General features: G+C 41.9%; 1 protein-coding gene across 1 annotated transcript in view; it reads right to left on the reverse strand.

The window, feature by feature from the left end:
- SMCHD1 (structural maintenance of chromosomes flexible hinge domain containing 1) overlaps positions 1-4987 on the reverse strand; it is a 168606-nt gene extending 163619 nt beyond the window's left edge. Inside the window, exon 1 of the mRNA XM_080684014.1 lies at positions 4429-4987. Within this exon, the coding sequence (XP_080540140.1) occupies positions 4429-4605 (177 nt within the window). The 5' untranslated portion in view covers positions 4606-4987. The remainder of the gene's footprint in view (positions 1-4428) is intronic.
- Between the last annotated feature and the right edge of the window lie 15932 nt (positions 4988-20919).

Raw genomic sequence — 20919 nt, forward strand, 5'->3', positions numbered from 1 at the left:
GTCTAATCCTATAAGGCTGTCTCCAGCACCGAACTTCTCCCAGCGTAGACATAGCTGATCCTTACAGCCAACTGGCCTGGAGGTCAATTCCTCCCAGTGATACCAACAACAATCAAGACTTAACTACAACAAGGCTGTACACACAGTCCACAAAGGGGTGCACCAAGAGTGTCCACCTCAGGTTAACTGGGGAGGCCGACCCACTGGGCCATATAGGAAACCTAGCACACAAATTTACCCTACCAACTCAGGGAAGCAGTGAAAATGCGGCGTCAAAGAAACAGATCACAAACGAAAGAAATGGAGGAAAACAAACGACTCGATATAGAATTCAAAACCACGGTTACAAGGCTTTTCAAGAATATCCTAGAAAAGGCCGATAAATATAACGAGACCCTCGAAGATATGAAAAAGGACCAACTAGAAATTAAACATACACTGACTGAAATAAAAAATATTATACAGAGACCCAACAACAGACTAGAGGAACACAAGAATCAAGTCAAAGAATTGAAATACAAAGAAGCAAAAAACACTCAACCGAAAAAGCAAAAAGAAAAAAAAAATCCAAAAAGTTGAAGATAGTGTAAGAAGCCTCTGGGACAACTTCAAGCGTACCAACATCAGAATTATGGGGGTGCCAGAAGAAGAGAGAGAGTAAGATACTGAAAACCTATTTGAAGAAATAATGACTGAAAACTTGCCCCACCTGGTGAAAGAAATAGACTTACAAGTCCAGTAAGCACTCAGAACCCCAAACAAAAGGAATCCAAAGAGGACCACACCAAGACACATCATAATTAAAATGCCAAGAGCAAAAGACAAAGAGAGAATCTTAAAAGCAGCAAGACAAAAACAGTTAATTACCTACAAGGGAGCACCCATACGAATGTCAGCTGATTTCTCAACAAAAACTATGCAGGCCAGACAGGAGTGGCAAGAAATTTTCAAAGTGATGAATAGCAAGAACCTACAACCAAGATTACTCTACCCAGCAAAGCTATCATTCAGAATTGAAGGGCAGATAAAGAGCTTCACAGATAACAAAAAGCTAAAGGAGTTCATCACCACCAAACCAGTATTATATGAAATGCTGAAAGGTATTCTTAAAGAAGACGAAGAAGAAAAATTAAATATCTATCAACAAGTGAACCTAAAAATCAAGTGAATTAAAAACCTGAGGAACAGAATAACCTGGTGAATATAATAGAATCAGGGGTATAGAAAGGGAGTGGACTGATAATTCTCAGGGGGAAAGGGGTATGGGGGGTTCAGGAAGAGACTGGACAAAAATCATACACCTATGGATGAGGACAGTGGGAGGGGGGAGGTAAGAGCAGAAGGTGGGGTGGGAACCAGGTGGAGGGGAGCTATGGGGGGGAAAAAAGGAGGAACAATTGTAATAATCTGAATAAAGATTTAAAAATAAAAGAATTAAACATACCTAGATTTCAATCCGTTTCACTGCTTACCCTATATAATAAAAGGCTAATATGCAAATCGACCGAATGGCAGAATGACCGGTCAGTATGATACGCACTGACCATCCAGGGGGCAGACACTCAACGCAGAAGCTGCCCCCTGGTGGTCAGTGCCCTCCCAAAGGGGGAGCTTCGCTCAGCAAGAAGCTGGGCTCATGGCTGGCGAGCACAGCAGCGTTGGTGGGAGCAGGCTGGGCTGAGGGATGCCCTCTCCGAGTGCATACGTTTTGTGCACTGGGCCTCTAGTTATTTATATAAACCTTGGGCTTTAATTCAGTAACTTATTTCAGTGATTTTTTTTGTGTGCATAATGGAGACGTTATGAGATTAGTTGGCATAATCTAATAATGCTTTAAAAAATAAATTCTCAAAAATAAAGTAAGGGTTTTTTTTCTTACTAGCTTTCCCCTCTCGCTGCTAATCAAATTTAACCTTTGTCTGGTCTAGCAGGAAAAAGTATTAAGAAGGAGGTAAAGAATTAGTAAAAAACAAACAAACAAAAAACTTTTCCTTGATTTTCAAGTTAAAATATTAAAGAAATGGAATAAATATATCTATTCTCTATAACAAAGAACTTTATTTGTATCAGAGTGGTATAACAGAAAGAATATGGATTCTGGGTTTGAATCCTAATTCAACTCTACTATCTATTTGCCCTAAATTAAGTCACCATCTCCAAAAGTGAGTTTCCACTTCTGTAATAAGAAATTAATAATACTTTTCCTTTTTTGAAACTTCTCACAGGGGAGAATTTAGTTGTAGAGGAAAGGTAAATTAGTACAACCTATGTGAAAAGAAATATAAAAATATGAATCAAGAACTTTAAAAAATGTTATGAACCTTTGATCCAGGAATTTCACTTCTAAGATTCTAAACCAGCGATTTTCAATCAGTGTGCCACAATAATTTTTAAAACATGCAATACCTGGCACTGACCTCTTTTCCTTTAGATTATAAAAGAAAAATGATTACAGCCAACACAATAGCAGTCCGCTGCGAATGAATCAAAATTATACTTTTTTTTTTGTTAGATTGGCAGAAAACATAATACATTTTTTTGGTGTGAAAAATTTTAGTAATTAGTTTGTGTGCCATGAGATGAAAATGGTTGAAAATCACGGTTTTAAACTAAAGAAAGGTATGAAAGGCTATGTATTCAAAGATGTTTATTATAACATTACTTAAAAATGAAAGTAATGTAAGTATCGACAAAAGGAGATTTGGTTATGTAAAGAGTAATACAAAACAGACTATTTCAAACTTTGATTATGGAGACTTACATTAAAATAGAAAAATAGTGACAACATTAAGTGAAAAAAACATGCATTACAGTTATTTTAAGAAATAAGGGTCTAGCCTGGCTGGCGCGGCTCAGTGGCTGAGCATGCACCTATGAACCAGGAGGTAGGTCATGGTTCAATTCCCAGTCAGGGCACATGCCTGGGTTGCCGGCTCCATCCATCCTCAGTGTGCGCGTGCGAATCAATGATTCTCTCATCTCTCTCTCTCCCTCTCCCTTCCTCTCTGAAATCAATAAAAATATATTTTTAAAAAATGAGGGTCTAGACTTTGGGTGGTGAACACACCATACAGATGCATGTATTATAGAATGGTACACTTGAAACATGTTATTATCCAATGTCACCCCAATAAATTTAACATTTTTTTTAAAAAAATGAGAGGTGAGGATGCAAAGAAATAACCCCAAGAGCTAACAGCGGTTATAAATTTTACAGTGAGTAAAGGTTTACTTTTCCCCTCTGGTTCCATATTTTCTTTATTGTGCTGATATTTTTGCAACAAAAAATGATAAACATAAAAAAGTTTCATTTTTGTGGGATGGTTTTGAGTACAAAACACTCATCAAAAAAGACACGCATTCTTTCATTCACTCTAAAAACACAGGGGAGTCTTCTACATCAAGGCACAGAATGAACTTCCAAGTTCACACACTTTTGCCTTCCTTCAAATATTCATTCTAACTTGGGCATTTACTATGCACTGGGCACAGGTCTAGACACTGAGCACACAGTCCTTGCTCCTCACGTCGCTTGCATGGTTGTTGATTTCAGTAACTTCAGCACTACAGAGTTATGTCTTTACATCTGCCCACTCAGGTTAAAACACTTTCACAGCAGCTTCTTTTTCCTGGGTAGCTAAGAGTTCTTTCTAGCGTACCAAGAACCTCCTGCGGGTGTGACACTGTCCCATCTTTAAAGCTCAGGCGGCACCGCCCCCTCCCATCTGTAAAACACTGCACAGTTCTAAGAGGGTTTCCTCACACGGTCGTTCGTTTTTAAAGCAAGTTAACACACACCCTTCTTTGGTGTCCTACAGCTACCCATGGACACCCTCCGGGTGAGTTCGGGAAGTCCCAGGGGCTAGGGTTCAGACGACCAGAAAGCAAGCCGCACCTGCGAGGCTCCCGAGGCCCAGGGCTCCCACTCCGGGAGGGCCCCGCCAGCGCGGGCCTGCCAGCGCTCCTGACAGGCGGCCCGCGAAATTACCGCCTCATTTAAGGAACCTGGAGTAAATCGACTCCAGGAATTTCACAACTTTCAACCATCGCAACACTCCTGACAGCCATCCGGGATAACTCTGCTCTCTTCTTTAAACAATAAAAGTTCCACACGAAAGAGACACCAGTGGAGTGCCGAGTTCGCCCGGCCCAATTAAAACCCGAGGTCTCCAACCCTGGGCAGCGAGGTCCCCAGGGCAGAGGGAGGCCCACGGAGAGGCCGAGTCTGCCCTCCGAGGCCCCGGCGGGGGCCGACCCCAGGCTTCCTGCCGCTCGGCCACGGAGATGGCGGGCACCCGGGAGAGAGAAGCCAAAAGCCGCAGGACCAGGGCCGGTGACAGGTTTATTGCCCTGAGCAAGAAACTTGGGCTTCTCGTCACCTCCCAACCCCAACTCTCCCCGCGCATCCCTCCTCGGCCCGCCGCGTACCTGGCACACAGAGGCGCGGAATCCCGCGTAGTCCGAGCGCTCCCCGACCTGCACCACCCGGTCGCCCTGCTCCGACTCCTTCTCGCGCCGGTCGAACAAGTACACCTTCCTACAGCGGTCGCCTCGGCCGCCCCTTCCAGTCCCCGCCGAGGGCCCGCCGCCGCCCGCCGCTGCCATATTGGGGGAAAGGAGAAAAAAACAGCCGCGCCGGCGCCTACGGCCGCCGCGCCCAGGGCCCAGACGCAGGCTCCGCGCGGCGCCTTCAGCTCCGCTCCCCCGGGCGCGAGGTCTCCACCTCGGCTCCCTGCAGCTCCTCCCTCCGCGGCGGTGGCCGAAGAGCAGCGAGCGCAAGGTTCGGCCGGGAACCGATTCAAACAAACTCTTCACTGGACCCCACGTCACTTCCGCGGCCAGCGGCTCCCGGGGCGGAGGGGGCGCGCGGCGCGCTGTTCGGAGGGCCCCGACCCGCGCCAGCGGCCGCCCACGACAACCCCGTAGCGCTATTCGAAACCAGGGCCGCGGCCGAGGCCTGTGGCATCGAAGGAAGAGGAGCCGCTTGCGTCCCCGAGGAGGCGGGGCTAATCCGGCAGGCCGCGCGGGTGTGGGTGGGGCCTCCGCGCCCGGCCCGCCCCTTCGCCTCGCGAAGTTGGAGGGAAGCGCGCGGGCTCTTCGCGGGCGCCTGAGCTGTGGTGGGCGAGCCCTTGCTGAGGCCGGAGAGCCTGTCCCGGGAGTGGCGGGGGAGGCTTCCGAGTGACTATGTTCTCACGATCGAGAGGGTCCTGGTATCTTCCCGCCTCGCCAAGGACCGGACCGAACCTGCCGGGCTTCGAGCTCTCGGCGCTGCGCAGGCTGTGCCCAGCGCAGTCGGTCCCGTTAAGGCAGCGGCGGGAAGCATCTGGCCCGCAGGCCTCACTGGATGAAACTTTCCCCGCAGCGAGCACGTGGGTTTCCACGGGGAGAAACATGCCAAGATACCCGGAGCCACCTTTTCCGTCTCATTTCCTAATGGTTCCGTGTGGGCTCCAGTGTGGCCACCCGGGCAAAGCTGGTGGTTCCTGACAGGTCCAACGGTTCTGTGACCAGGGCAGTCTCCTTCAGTGGCCTCCGAGGCTGCAGCACCGACCGGGTGCAGGTCGCTGGAGCATCTTCGCATCCGAATCTTCTTAATACCCGCCTCACCTCCACCGCGGCTGCCATGTTGCTGAAAATTGTGAATGAGAACACCAATGCCGAAGAGTTATTAGGTTTAAATTAGACAAAATGTTTAACATGTAGTACACTTTAAGTAAAAGCCTTTGCGTTTCACTAAACATCCTTATTGTGGTCGTGTAGTGCCCTAACTCAAAAACAAAGAATATGGTCATTATCGGGGGTCTAGGTTCAATCATTTACTCTGCTGTAATTCTTAAAAATATTTAATGAATATTTTGTACTTAAGAAATATATTCACCAATCCCAAGGAGTAGCAGGCTGGGGGATTTTTCAATTCTCCAAAGCAAACCTTTGGGTTATATTTAGTACATAGGGTATCCCAAAAAATGAATAATCACTTTGAATGATTATAAAGCCAGTGTTTATTAATATACAGATCATTTTCAAAATTTAGAAGAATTTACGGAAATGAATAATTTTTTTGTTCATGTCTGTTCTCAAACTGATGACCATTCTAGTTCAGGCACTGCTGATGACAGGAAGCAATGGAATCGCAAACATCAAGAATCATTTCGTTGGGTATCTGTGCGCCTCAAATCATTAACTGTTGACAGGTTTTGTACTGTAAACTTTATCTTTTATGTATCCCCATAAAAAAAAGTCTAGTGGATAAATTTTCTTTGTTCAAAGCTTAGTCTGACTTCATCCATTATTACAAATCAGTTAAACCTGAAGAGGAGTAAGTTAAGTGAGTTAAAAGGAGGGAAAATTAAATGTATACACACTTTGAATAATTACAAAGGCAGTGTTGATGCTTCAACTGTATTTTCCACTTCCAGTGGCATTTTAGGATGAATTTCTTTTGTTCAAAGTTTAGTCTGGCTGAAAAGAAACATCCGTTGAGCTATCAGTAGTTAAAGTGTGTATACATGTTTTGGGGACAGAAAGACCCTGTATTTTCTGTCTTACTAGTTTGCCAAAATCTTCATGGTTAATTATATGGATAGATTTATATCGCTAGTTAGAAATCTAGATTTGCTTGTCCATATGGAGGTGTTCTGGAAAAGATTACAGGTAGAACATAGTTGGAACCAATATGAGAAGAGATGTGTTTGGGGGAACGTAAGTAATAGGGCTGGAAGTGGGGAGAATGAGCAGCGGATTTTGGAAGAAAAAAATGGGAAGAGTCAAGTTGTGGCCAAAATGCCATTCCTGTTCTTGAAGGCGGACTGTATGGGGAGACAGAAATCAAAGTAACCCTCAACTCCTATGGTATTTCTTTGACATCTCATGTTTTACCTTTCAAATTCATGTGAACTTATCATTCTATTCCATTATATAATAGTGTTTGATTTTAATGACCCAAGAAAAATACAAATTGTTTTTCTAAATCTTATTTAATAGATAAAGTGAATTGCATTTTGATTTCATCAAATTGGGACTAGGGCTGGAAATTCACAATCAAGGCTATATCTCTTTCCTATGTAATACCAAATTATACAAATACATGAATACAAACAAATTATTTTCTTGTCTATAGAAGAGATGTAAGTATAATTGCTAGGAGGAGGGAGATCCAAAATACTACCGGAGAAGTGTATTACAATAATATGGGCAACTATTGCTGAAAACATTGACACCTATCTTCTTGTTGGAAGGTTAAGTCTGAATACTTATATAATAGTATGGCAGTCTGAAACATCCTCAGAATCATTTGCCAGTCATTTTTGTTCTCAGAAAGTAACTCCTCAAATAACGTTTTTCAATAAAGAAAGATTAGTTTGTTCTTTAATTTTCATCACAAAGATTTGATTTTTATATATGATACTGAAAAGAAATCCAATTTCATTTTTAAATAAATAATTAATGTCTGAGCATCATTTATTAAATAGTCCATTTTTTTCCGTGCTATATTTTGTGTAACTTTTTTCATATACCAAGTTTCCACAAATGCATGTTTCTCTGTTCCTGGGTTTTATAGTTTATTCTATTGGTAAACTTTTTTCTTCTCTGCTAATATTGCACTACCTTAATTATGTAACTTTATTATCTAACTTATAAAGCAAACCACCTCACCTTATTCTTCATAAGTGTAACGTAGTTGGTTTTTAAGTGTCAAGAATGATGACTGCCTCCTCTTTTTGTTCAGTGTTTTCTCACTTAAGGGACACTTGAGATGTGGCCAACCACATTTACGTAATAGCAAAACCCACAGTTTAATCAGGAACTGAGTACACAAGGCGGAGCAAAAGTACCTGCATTATTTTCCATATAAACAACTAGAAACCTACTTTTCCCCTCACCCTGTAAATTGTGGGCGAAGGCTAAGTACTTATGAAACTGTTCTTTGCAATAAAACTATTTGATGCCCAAATGGACTCTTTTTGTCTTCCAGGCCATCATTTTGTGCACTAATCCAGAAAGAAATGGAAAGACCTTAAAGATGTGTATTTGCCAATGTGATAATTTTTTTGTGTGTAAGTCTTTTATAGTTGCAGTAGAAAAAAATAAATTCTGGGGACATTCAATATTTTGATTAGCGTAAGTGAATTCAAATGAAAATATAACACTCTCTTCGTGTTGGTGAATGAAGATAGGTGATTATTCTGTCCTTCTAGGCTCCTTTCAGATATTTTAATTCCCTCAACAAATATTCAGTGATTAACCATTAGAAGCCAGGCCTGTGACAAATTTAGTGGGCTAATTATTAATTTAGTTGAACATGTAATTGTTGTGCATCTACTATATGCACTGGTGTCCTGCAAGGTAAAATTAATATGTTTTGAAATGAACAAATAAGAAACCTAAACTCAAGGAAGTTAAACTGATTTGTAGTCTCTGAAGCAATGGTAGAGAATGCCTAATGCCATCTATTCACAATTAAAAAAAAAAAAGCCTAAAGATTTTTAGTGACTCTCCAAGTTTAAGAAATAGTTTTAGGGCAAAGGCTAAAATTCTGGTTCTTTATTTTGAACCATGGGGTAATGGCTGCACATTGACTAGCTATTTTGCCATTATTTTGAAACAGTGGTTGCCATATGGGATTATAGGGTCTGAGAAACCTGGATGAATACAGGCATTTGAAAAATAGCATACAACAATTAAAGAATTAAATCTAATAACAATAATGGATATTTTGATACTAGAAATAGTAGTTTGTAAATAAAGTTTGGGTATATATTCATAGAAGTCTAGGAGTTCTTCATTTCTGGAAACATTGCATTGTATAACTACTTCAGAGTTCTGCAAAAGTTGTATGAGGTCCTCAGTGGCTAGAGTGTCAGCCCAGGGACTGAAGGGACCCAGGTTTGATTCTGGTCAAGGGCACATGTCTGAGTTGCGAGCTGGATCCCCAGTAGGGGGTGTGCAGGAGGCGGCCGATCAGTGATTCCCTCTCATCATTGATGTTTCTCTCTCTCTCTCCCTCTCCATTCCTCTCTGAAATCAATAAAAAAATATATTTTTTAAAAAGTTGTATGGGGATATATTTTCTTTTTTTTAAAATAAATCTTTATTCAGATTATTACAATTATTTCTCCTTTCCCCCCCCCCATAGCTCCCCTCCACCCAGTTCCCACCCCACCTTCTGCCCTTACCTCCCCCCCACTGTCCTCATCCATAGGTGTATGATTTTTGTCCAGTCTCTTCATGAACCCCCCACACCCCTTTCCCCCTGAGAATTATCAGTCCACTCCCTTTCTATGCCCCTGATTCTATTATATTCACCAGATTATTCTGTTCCTCAGGTTTTTAATTCACTTGATTTTTAGGTTCACTTGTTGATAGATATGTATTTGTTGTTCATAATTTTTCTCTTTACTTTTTTCTTCTTCCTCTTCTTTAAGAATACCTTTCAGCATTTCATATAATACTGGTTTAGTGGTGATGAACTCCTTCAGCTTTTTCTTATCTGTGAAGCTCTTTATCTGCCCTTCAATTCTGAATGATAGCTTTGCTGGGTAGAGTGATCTTGGTTGTAGGTTCTTGCTATTCATCACATTGAAAATTTCTTGCCACTCCCGTCTGGCCTGCATAGTTTCTGTTGAGAAATCAGCTGATAGTCGTATGGGTGCTCCCTTGTAGGTAACTGTTTTTCTCTTGCTGCTTTTAAGATTATCTCTTTGTCTTTTGCTCTTGGCATTTTAATTATGATGTGTCTTGGTGTGGTCCTCTTTGGATTCCTTTTGTTTGGGGTTCTGTGGGCTTCCTGGACTTGTAAGTCTATTTCTTTCACCAGGTGGGGGAAGTTTTCGGTCATTATTTCTTCAAATAGGTTTTCAGTATCTTGCTCTCTCTCTTCTTCTGGCACCCCCATAATTCTGATGTTGGTACGCTTGAAGTTGTCCCAGAGGCTTCTTACACTATCTTCAACTTTTTGGATTTTTTTTTTTGCTTTTTGCTTTTTCGGTTGAGTGTTTTTTGCTTCTTTGTATTTCAATTCTTTGGCTTGATTTTTGTGTTCCTCTATTCTGTTTTTGGGTCTCTGTATAATATTTTTTATTTCAGTCAGTGTATGTTTAATTTCTAGTTGGTCCTTTTTCATATCTTCGAGGGTCTCGTTATATTTATCGGCCTTTTCTAGGATATTCTTGAAAAGCCTTATAACCATGGCTTTGAATTCTATATCCAGTCGTTTGTTTTCCTCCATTTCTTTCGTTTGTGATCTGATTCTTTGATGCCGCATTTTCATTGCTTCCCTGAGTTGGTAAGGTAGATTTGTGTGCTAGGTTTCCTATATGGCCCAGTGGGTCTGCCTCCCCAGTTAACCTGAGGTGGACACTCTTGGTGCACCCCTTTGTGGACTGTGTGTACAGCCTTGTTGTAATTAAGTCTTGATTGTTGTTGGTATCACTGGGAGGAATTGACCTCCAGGCCAGTTGGCTGTAAGGATCAGCTGTGTCTATGCTGGGAGAAGTTCAGTGCTGGAGACAGCCTTATAGGATTAGACTTGCCAAATTGCAATAGCCTCTGTGCTCAGCTTGGATGGGGTGGAGTCTCAGTCTTGGCTTCCCGTCAGCCTTGCCCTTGCGCGCACGTGTGCGCCTTCAGACCTCTGCCTTCCCGGCTCCCGAGTCTCCGCCCGAGAGTCCAGACTCCCCCTACAAGAGCGTGGGTCCCCAGGGGCTCGCCTGGAACTGGGGTTCACTGCAGTCAGAACTGGGGCTCAGTGCAGTCAGGAGCCTCTGACTCCCTTCCACTAGGGAAAGCCTGTGGCAAACTCCGCAGCCTTTGTGCGCACTGGCACGCACGCGCCTTCAGACCTCCGCCTTCCCTGGCTCCTGAGTCTCCGCCCGAGAGTCCAGACTCCCCCCACAAGAGTATTGGTCCCCAGGGGCTCGCCTGGAACTGTGGTTCAGTGCAGTCAGAACTGGGGCCCAGTGCAGTCAGGAGCCTCCGACTCCCTTGGGATATATTTTCTATGTAAATTAATAAAAGTAAAACACTGAAAAGTTGAAGTCCTATACATTCTTGACTTTATACAGAGTTTATACATGCATGTGACAAAACTTTTAAAGATGAATAAAATTGGAAGCTTGCCCCCACTCCCAAAATCCTGAAACTAAAATTAGCCCTCTGAAATAGAATTACATGCTATTTTATCCTGTGACTTCTCCATCCCCTCATACCTCAAATTGAGAAGCATGGCTAGTGGCAGTCAGAAACAATAGAAAAACTTTACACATGTGAGTGGCATAATTAGATGTGTCCTAAAATATAACTGTGGCAACAGTGTTATAGAAGGACACCATTTTGTGCAGACGCTATTATGAACAGATTATACCTTATTTAGATGATAAATAAAGTGACAGTTATTAAAGGTCATACATCATTCACCAACTAGTCATTGGTGTGCCAATTAGATAGTAAGGATGCAAGTCAGCCTCTGTCTTCATGGGGCTCATATTTTATTGAGTGAGACAAACAATTTAGCAATTAAATATACAGAATGTCAGGTGGTGATTAATGTGCTATGGAGAAAAATCTAAAGGATGGGAACCAGAAGGCCACAATTTTATATAGTGGTCAGGAAGCACTTTCTGTTAGGGCATTATTTGAGCAGAAAGCTGAAGAAGCAAGTTGTAAAGAACTGAGACAACTGTTGCTGGAGGGGGAAAACAAGTGTAAATAAGTTTTGAACATGGTTGGCATTGTGTGAGAGAGAAATAGAGAATAAAAACAGAAAGATAAATGGAGGAGAGAAGGAATAATGGTAAGGGCCTCATAAGAGCAAAGTCTGTTGTTTTTCTGAAAGTTTCAGTTTTAATAGACCTTCTTTCAATCAATTAGAAGTTTGAGGCAAAGTGCTATATTGGTGAATACACTAGGCTCTTCTTCAGATGGAATCTGTTACCCCTGAGAGATTGTAGTACCACAGAAGGTTCAAAAGCACACACTTTTTGCGCTCTTTAAAATAAGTTAGATAAAACACTGCGGTTACCTAAAATACAATGGCAATGGGTTTGAATATTTGAAACTCACTGCTAGAAAAAAATGTTCCTTAGCAATGAGAGGTGTGGCTCAAAATAAATAAAACTGATTATCAGAAAAAGAAACTTGTGGTTTGTGAGCCCCTGAAAAACACTTAGAGCACTCTGGGGCATATTCTAATATTTGTACAGCATTAAAGAAGCAACATGGTGTGAGGGACAAGAAAACTGAACTAGGAGTAAGAACTTGTACTCCCAAGTGCCAAACCTAATTCCTGTCTAGTGATGCAACTACAGGCAATTCAACAGGTACTGAGCACAAGATTAAGCAGAGATGAATAAAACAGACACCGAAACAAATAACTGCGATGCTTTCTTAGAAGTATTCATTTGCTTATTCATTAATCCATTCAGCATTTGTTGCCAGCCATATGTCTACCATGTGCCAGGCACTGGGGCTTGAAGATGATCAAAAAAAAAAAAAAAAATCAGCACCCAGCTCCCATCCTCCCAAGAAGCAAGTGGCCCAGGGAATAAAGACCAGACTTGCTGTGTCATTGACATTCCACTCCTCCCTCCAGTAATCTTCTCTTTCCCCTTTCCATGGCCCTTCTACCAAATAGCCTCCCTATATCCTTAGTTTAACTAACTGGGCCCAATTTAGACCTTATTCCCCCAAGTAAGACTTTCCTTACCCCACAGACCCTGGGCCAGATGAGCTTTAGAAACCTTAAACTCTGAAAATATGATAGTGATTCCCGCTCATAGATAAAATGAAATCTCAAACAATAAAAAAATATAAAATGGGTAAAAGTATATATAATTAAACTATTTTTCCAGATATTCTAGACCTTGGAAAATCTAGTGCAATTTGAGTATTATCTCTTCATGGCCAAGTACATTTCAAACAATTTTCTAAAGCCCTTCACCATCCCCAGTTGATTCTAAAATACTATTTATCCCTGGATTAAAGAAAGAGGTCAGACCCCTACAGGCCCTGGAGTCACCTTAAAGATGTTTTATTCTATCAGGACAATAATGGGAGTAAGGAGCTATTAAAGCTTTTTAACCTAGAATGGGACACACTTATATTTATACTTTAGAAACTTCTTTCTTACTGTAACATGAAGAATGGATCACAAGAACTTAAACTAATAGCTAATTGGAAACCCAATCAAGAGATTATAGCCAACTGCTAAAGGGTGCTTTTTGGAGTGATAAAAATATTTAAATTTAAAATTAGGTTGTGGTTGCCCTGATCGGTTTGGCTCAGTGGATAGAGCGTCGGCCTGCGGACTGAAGGGTCCCGGGTTCGATTCCGGTCAAGGGCATGTACCATGGTTGCGGGCACATCCCCAGTGGGAGGTGTGCAGGAGGCAGCTGATCGATGTTTCTCTCTCATCGATGTTTCTAACTCTCTATCCCTCCCCCTTCCTCTCTATAAAAAAATCAATAAAATATATTTAAAAAAAATAAAATTAGGTTGTGGTGATGTTTGCACAATTCTGTGAATATACGTAAAACCATTGAATTGTACACATTAAATGTGTGAATTCTATGGTATGTGAATTATATCTCAATAAAGATGTTTTCAAAAAAGCAACAGATAAGAAATAAAAAATTATCGAACCTAAGTAAATAAATGAATGAATAAAAGCGGTCATGGTTGTGTTAAGAACTGATATGGAAGACTTTTAGGAGAGAAGAGAAGGAAGTAAGGAGAGGTAGGAGTCAAGGATGACACTCAGGCTTTGGGTTTAGGCCACTGGGTAAATGATAATGCTTTTATTGAGATAAATGATAATGCTTCCATTTTACTGCAGTGGAAGGGGTTCTGGAAGGCACGATTCAAAGAGCTGGAAGGGACCACCAAAAAATGCTCAAGAAACGGTTGCGTTTAGGAAAGGATGGATAAATTTTACCTGTTATCAGGGCAAGGTTGTCAAGCTTCTTTCTGAAGAAGTCAGAAAGACCGGCTCACCATATTCAAACTATAAGTATTTAAAGGGAAAGCAAGGTAAAATTATCAAGGACACCAAGTTTATATTAGTCTGTTCATGGTAGGGGAAAAAAAAAACCACTACCTTCTCACACAACTATCATACTTACAAAGATCATTCATGACTTCAGACATCAGAATATAAAAAATCAGGGATAACAATCTTTAGAGGGTTCAGGCTTACAGGAAATTTTCCATGGTTTATTATTCTGGAAGCAGTACTAGTCAAGATGAGCCTACTATTATATCTAAAAAAAAAAGAGAGAGAGAGAGAGAGAGAGAGAGAGAGAGAGAGAGAGAGAGAGAGAGAGAGAGAGAGAAAGAGCAATATCTAAGAGTGAAAAGTAGACTTATTTTAGTCTAAACTACAGTATGTGATGTGCTTAATCATACTGGAAGAAGAACAAGTGTCAGTTTTGCTTCTATAGGAGATTAGTAACAATAAAGCATGAAGAAGGAAGGAAAGGTGGCCAGAAAGATGGGATTGACAGTATGTAAGCATATGTTGGGTTGGGCATGGCAGGCATGTGAGACAAGGAGGAAGCATTCACTGTTATTGGGGCTCTTGTCAGCCTTGTGTGATTACTAAGTTGCAGCAGAGGCCCTGTGAAGTCACACAGTAGGCCGTTCCAAATAAAACAGTAAGGAGTCATTGTAGTATTTGGAGAAAATGAAACTGAATACCTAAGTAAGGAGTCATTACAGTATCTGGAGAAAATGAAACTCAAAAGGTCGCAGAATATATTGCCTGGCTCAAAGATCACCTTCTTAAAGATTTACCAGTAACAGCAGCCCACCATGGAAGCCTCAGCCTTCAGCTAGTGGCAAATAGTGGAGAAAGTGTTTCTAGGCTTCTCCATAGGGAGTCAAAGCATACAGGAAATCACTATTTCCTGCAAAAACAGACTAAAGGCCACACAGATGGAAACAGAAGGAGAATTTACACACAGACACTGTAGAATAGCTAGACTTTGAAACTCCAGTATTTCACTTGGGATTTCTGTTGTTGTCACCACCACCTCTCTTATTAAGTCTCTGTCACCTTCATGAGCACAGACTCCCTCCTAATTCCTGGAAGCATCGTTGAGATCCTACTGGGGTGTTCAGACTGTAGTGTGCATAAAAGTAACCTGTGAGGGGTGTTTAAGATACAGATCCTGAAGTTCCATGCCTATATTTCGAATTAGTCAAGTTCAGGATTATGCATAGCCCTGGACACAGACAATAGTGTGGTGAAAGCCTGGGAGGGATGGGTGTGGGTGCAAGGTGGAGGGGGTCAATGGGGAAAATAAAGGGCACATCTGTAATACTTTCAACAATAAAGATAATTTTTTTTTAGGTTCAGGATTAGGAAGTTTTCTTTTTAACAACTTCCAGGTAATGCTAATGAAGGCAGTCCAAATACCACATTTTGAGAAACACTGGGCCACGGGCGACATAAAAGTGTGATAAATATAGCAAAGAATACATAGTCTGATTTACAACAATGCAGCTGGGTCAACTGCAGTTTATAGCCTTGGCCTTCAAATGGTCAGAGATCATCTTCCCCTAACAATCAGTAGTTGTGCAAACATGTCTACTTTATTTCAAAGATAGTTCCCAAACAAAGCCCCGAGAGAAACACAGATTGCCCCATGGACTAAGTTTCATTTTCTTTAAAGAGAACCACGTTCTTCCCTGAAAACTGGGTACTGCTTGTCCTCTCTTTACAGGGAAGTTGGTTGGCCTGTTATAAATTTAGACTGCAGCATCATTACAAGAGATACACAGATATTGTAGCAGGTAATTCACTCATTTTTATATAACCATATACATTATGAAAAACAAAGACAGTTTGCATTTTTCACTTTTCTTAAAGTCTATATTTTTTAGTTCTAAATACTGCCATTAATAGTTCAATTCAACTTGACCTTTGCCAAACTCAGGCCAGTCCTTCAGCTTGAGGTGAACATCACTCCCATAATTACCCCTCTTGCTGTCCTATGGGACTTAGCTCCTAATACCTCTGGAAAGTGATCTAAAAAGAAATACTCTCCAGAGGAAACAATGAGTTTGCAGAGGTAAAACTGTCTGGATACTCTGCACAAAGAAAAGCAAGCATCCCCACGCCCAATCATACATTATCAAATGTGGACTTTTATTCTTCCGTTTGTGAGTAGGTATTTCCTGCTTCTACAGCTCTTGGGGTGTGTCCCTCCCCCTGTTCCTCTGACCTAAACATAAAAATATGCTTCTCAAAAGAAGTTGAGCAGAGTCTCAAGTACACACACACACACACACACACACACACACACACACACCCCATACTTTACAGCTTCCATGAACATTTTAGATTTTCAGATTCATGATATCAACCCTTTCCATGTTAGAGAATGTTTTTGTTTTACATAACAAAACTAAGTCTGTCCAGCCTGTTACTTTTTTTTTTTCAGAACGAAGAGTAGTTTACACTAAATTGTGTGTTGTCTCCAACTTTGCTAGCCTAAGAGAAAAAAATGCTTGTATCTCAAAGCCAAATTCCTCAAGGTGTTCTAGCTCAAATCCAACCACAACAGGAAGAGGAAGTATACAGTGTCTTATATTCAGTGTAATTTTATGGTTGCCTCCCCATGTGCTTCAGCCTTCTTACAAAACAGAGTAAACAGGGAAGTGCAGGGAACAGCTGCTGTGTAACTGAGGAAAGGTTCATCTTAGATAGTTCAACAACTGCTGAGTGGCCTCCTAACTCCACACAAGCCATATTCCTTCCTTATTTTCTCTGCTTTAGTTGAATTTTTCCTGGAGTGTTCCTCTAGAGTCACAACTCCACTGAAGCTTTTCCATGGCCTTCTAGTCAGCCAAATTACTCTCCCCAGCTAGGACCTTCAGTTCAACTCTAATTACATCCTGAGAAAGTGCAAAGCAACTCTGCTAGGGTCAGACTGTGATAAACAATGTTTTCAACAGGATGAAGGGAAGCCAATAGAAAATGTTTCTAACCAAACGTAATTAATGCTATACTGCAGTTGCAAAAATGATTAACAAGCACAACCAACCAAAACCCTAGCTCTGTCTTAATGGAGACATCCCAAAACCAGTTCTTCCTCACTACAAGTTCATAAACTTTTGTCTATAGGTATGACCTGCTGGCCTTTCCTTTGGTTAGATACCGAGGTGTCTAGCTGGAGCAGAGTGAAGCAGACCAGTACAGGGCAAAGCAAACTGGCATGGAGCAGGGCAGAACAGACTATTGAGGAGCAGAGCAGAGCTGTCCAGCCAAAGAGGTCCAGGTGCCAGGGTCACTTCCCCCGAGGGCTGCCTCAGAGCCGTCCTGTATAACAATTGAGCTGTTTTGCACTGACTAAGGTTTCCTTCTTCACCACACCCCAAACTGGGGATTCCTGATGGCATTGAATTAGCACCAACAACCACTGGTTGACAGTGCTCCAAGATCTACTCTTTGCTCACCACCTTCCATCAGAGGTTTCCTGCTTGATGTGTCACACACACCATTTCAGCCTTTCCCCTGCTCCATGGCCAACTTTAGCAAGCATCCCCACGCCCAATCATACATTATCAAATGTGGACTTTTATTCTTCTGTTTGTGAGTAGGTATTTCTTGCTTCTACAGCTTTTATTCTTCCGTTTGTGAGTAGGTATTTCCTGCTTCTGGCCTGATTCAACTCCACATCTTCCCTTGCTTACCTGAGAGTGGACAACTTGAAATAGCCAGTTGTTTCACCTCCCCATATCCTCTCCCAGGATGTGAGGCATGAGAGTGTATTAGAGCAATGGGTGACTCCTTTTCTCTCCAACATACCTAATCTCACCTTCCCTACTCCAAACTGTCAGATACCTAGGAAATCAGTTTTATAGCTATTCCATTTATCTCCCAGCATATTGGTAGATTTGCATTCTCCATCCTTGTAAAGGAAGTACCCAAGGGACTTCTCCTACGGGCCTGAGCAATTAGATTATTCTCTGCTGTAGAGAACAGACACTCTTTCTACATCTGAGGCTAAAGATATGCAGGTAGTAATTTTTCCCATGCAGAACACTACTCTGGTTTGTATCCTTTTTTAGACATAATATCCAAAGACTTACCTGAGGTGGACTCATTTTGGCTAGTGAACAGACTAACTTCTTCAGCACATCTTTATCCTGTTAGGAGTTGAGAGACCTGCCAGTGAGAGCTACAAATTGCCCCACCCTCCACCACAATGGAGCTATCACTTCCCTTCATGGGAAAAACAACTCAGGGCATTTCTCATTTGTATTTTCACCCTGCCATTGTCTGGCTGGTAGAGTCTCCTGCTTCGGAAATGGAGCTTGGAAGGTCTGCAGAGATAAACCATTCCACTATCATAAGCTTCTTGCAGATTGGTGGTGAAGCTTGTTCTCCACTTACTTAGTTTAATATTAGTCATTATCATCCCAAATCTAACCATAACCTCCTTGCCCCAAGGCACTGCACCCTTGCTAAATAGACCACACCTTCGGCAACTTCACTGACCAATCAATATTCCACGTAGTTTGCCATTCCTTTTTCTCTAATCTTTTTAAATCATGCACAATTTCTCAGCCCCTGGGAGAATTACCCAGCTTCCTGGATATCTTACTAAATTGCTACACAAACTCCTGTGTCTTCACAACCTTTGTATTCAAGGTGTTTCCCTGAGAGATCTCTCTTCCTCATGATATAATAGTTAAGAGTTGAAGTCCTGAAGTCAGACAGTCTACATTCAGTTTTGCCATTTCCTAAAGGACTTCACCATGTACTATTGAGAAGTTAGTAAAATTATTTAACTTTTCTGTTTCTCAGTCTATGAGAGTACAAGTAAATAATAAGTAAGTAAATTATGAAAATCTCAGTAATGTGATAAAGTAGATCTGATTAATATATCAAATTTTAAAAAGAGAATACATAACCATTCACAAAAAACATCAAGTCACAGCCCTGATAGGGTAGCTCAGTTGGTTACAGCATCGCCCCCATATGCCAAGGTTGCAGGTTCCATACTTGGTCAGGATACATACAAAAATCAACCAATGAATGCATAAATAAGTGGAACAACAAATCATCTCTCTCTCTCTCCCCCTCTCCCATTTTATCTCTTTCTACCCCTCTCTCAAAAAAATTAATTAAAAAAATTAAGCCACAAAGAAAAACCTTAGCAACATCTAAACTGTAAAGATAGCATTTTTTTGGTAAAGATTTTTATTGATTTCAGAGAGGAAGGGAGAGGGAGAGAGATAGAAACATCAAATGATGAGAGAGAATCACTGATCGGCTGCCTCCTGCACACTCCACACTGGGGATTGAGCCTGCAACCTGGGCATGTGCCCTGAATGGGAACCATGACCTCCAGGTTCATAGGTCGATGCTCAACCAATGAGCCAGGCCGGACAGGTGATAGCATTTTTTTTTTTTTTAAATTACAATGCAATATAATATAATAAAATTAGGGTACAAAATTCTATGTGGAAATTTAAAACTATTTAAAACAAAATTTAGAACAAAGAGAAACTATTAACTGAAATTGTAGATAATAAAAACACAATATATAAAAACTCCTGTTGTTGTAGGCTATCCATGTGCTCCTATGGCTCAACCTCCTCATTCCTCTGCTCCCACTCTCCTGCAAAAGAAATCGCTGGGCTCATCATTGACAGCGGCTTTGGCACGTGTGAAGGTGATTTTGCTAGAAATGACGACCCCTGAGCCATGATCCTATCCATTGTTGGGTGCCCAGGGTGGTCTGGGGGGCAGAAAGTCCAGAGCAAGTGTGGCATCCTGATCCTGAAGTACCTCATGGAGCCTGGCATAGTCCTCAACTGGGGCGACATTGGGAAGATCTGGCACCACACCTTCTACAAGGAGTTACATGTGGTCCCTGAGGAGCACCTGGTGCTGCTGAGGTTCCACTGAACCCCAAAGCCATCAGAGAGATGACTCAGATCATGTCTGAGACCTTCAACAGCCGGGCATGTACGTGTTCATCTGGGCCTTGCTGTATCTGAATGCCTCTGGCTACATCACTGGTTTTATAATGGACCCCTAGGGATGGGGTCCTTCACATGGTGCCACCTCTGAGGGCTATACTGCTTCACCACATTCTGTGTCTGGACCTGGCTGGCTGGGGACTGATGGACTACCTCATGAAGATCCTCACAGAGCACACCTACAGCTTCACCACCACAGCAAAATGGAAAATCATTCATAACATCAAGGAGAAACTCTGCTATGTTGCCTTGGACTTGGAGCAGGAGATGGCCGCCACCGAGTCCTTCTTGAGAGCTACCAGTTGCCAATCATCAGGTGATCACCATCACCAACCAGTGGTTCTGGTGTCCAGAAGCACTCATCCAGCCTTCTTTCCTGGGTATGGAGTCCTGAGACCGTCTTTAACTCAATCATGAAGTGTACTCTGGCATGTTTGACAGCATGCAGGAAATCACAGCACTGGATCTCAGCACAGTGGAGGTCAAAATCATCACTCCTCAGTGTGAATTGGGGACTTCATCCTGGCCTTGCTGTGCACCTTCTAGCAGATGTGGATCAGCAAGCAGGAATATAACAAGTTGGGCCCCTCCATTGTCCATTGCAAATGATTCTAAATGGACTGCAAGAAGTCGCATACCGTTTGTTGCATGAATTAAATCAGAAGTATACATTTGCCCTACCTCATGTTGGCCTTATGAAACTGGAATAAACATTTAAAAAGAAATTTGTCGCCTGGCCAGCATGGCTCAGTGGTTGAGCGTCGACCTCTGAACCGGGAGGTCGGGGTTCGATTCCTGGTCAGGGCACATGCCCCTGTTGCGGGCTTGATCCCCAGTGTGGGGTGTGCAGGAAGCAGCAGATTGATGATTCTCTCTCATCATTGATGTTTCAGTCTCTCTCTTCCTCTTTGAAATTAATAAAAAATAAAT

Source organism: Plecotus auritus (assembly GCF_963455305.1).
Source record: "Plecotus auritus genome assembly, chromosome: 8".
NCBI classification, from domain to species: domain Eukaryota; kingdom Metazoa; phylum Chordata; class Mammalia; order Chiroptera; family Vespertilionidae; genus Plecotus; species Plecotus auritus.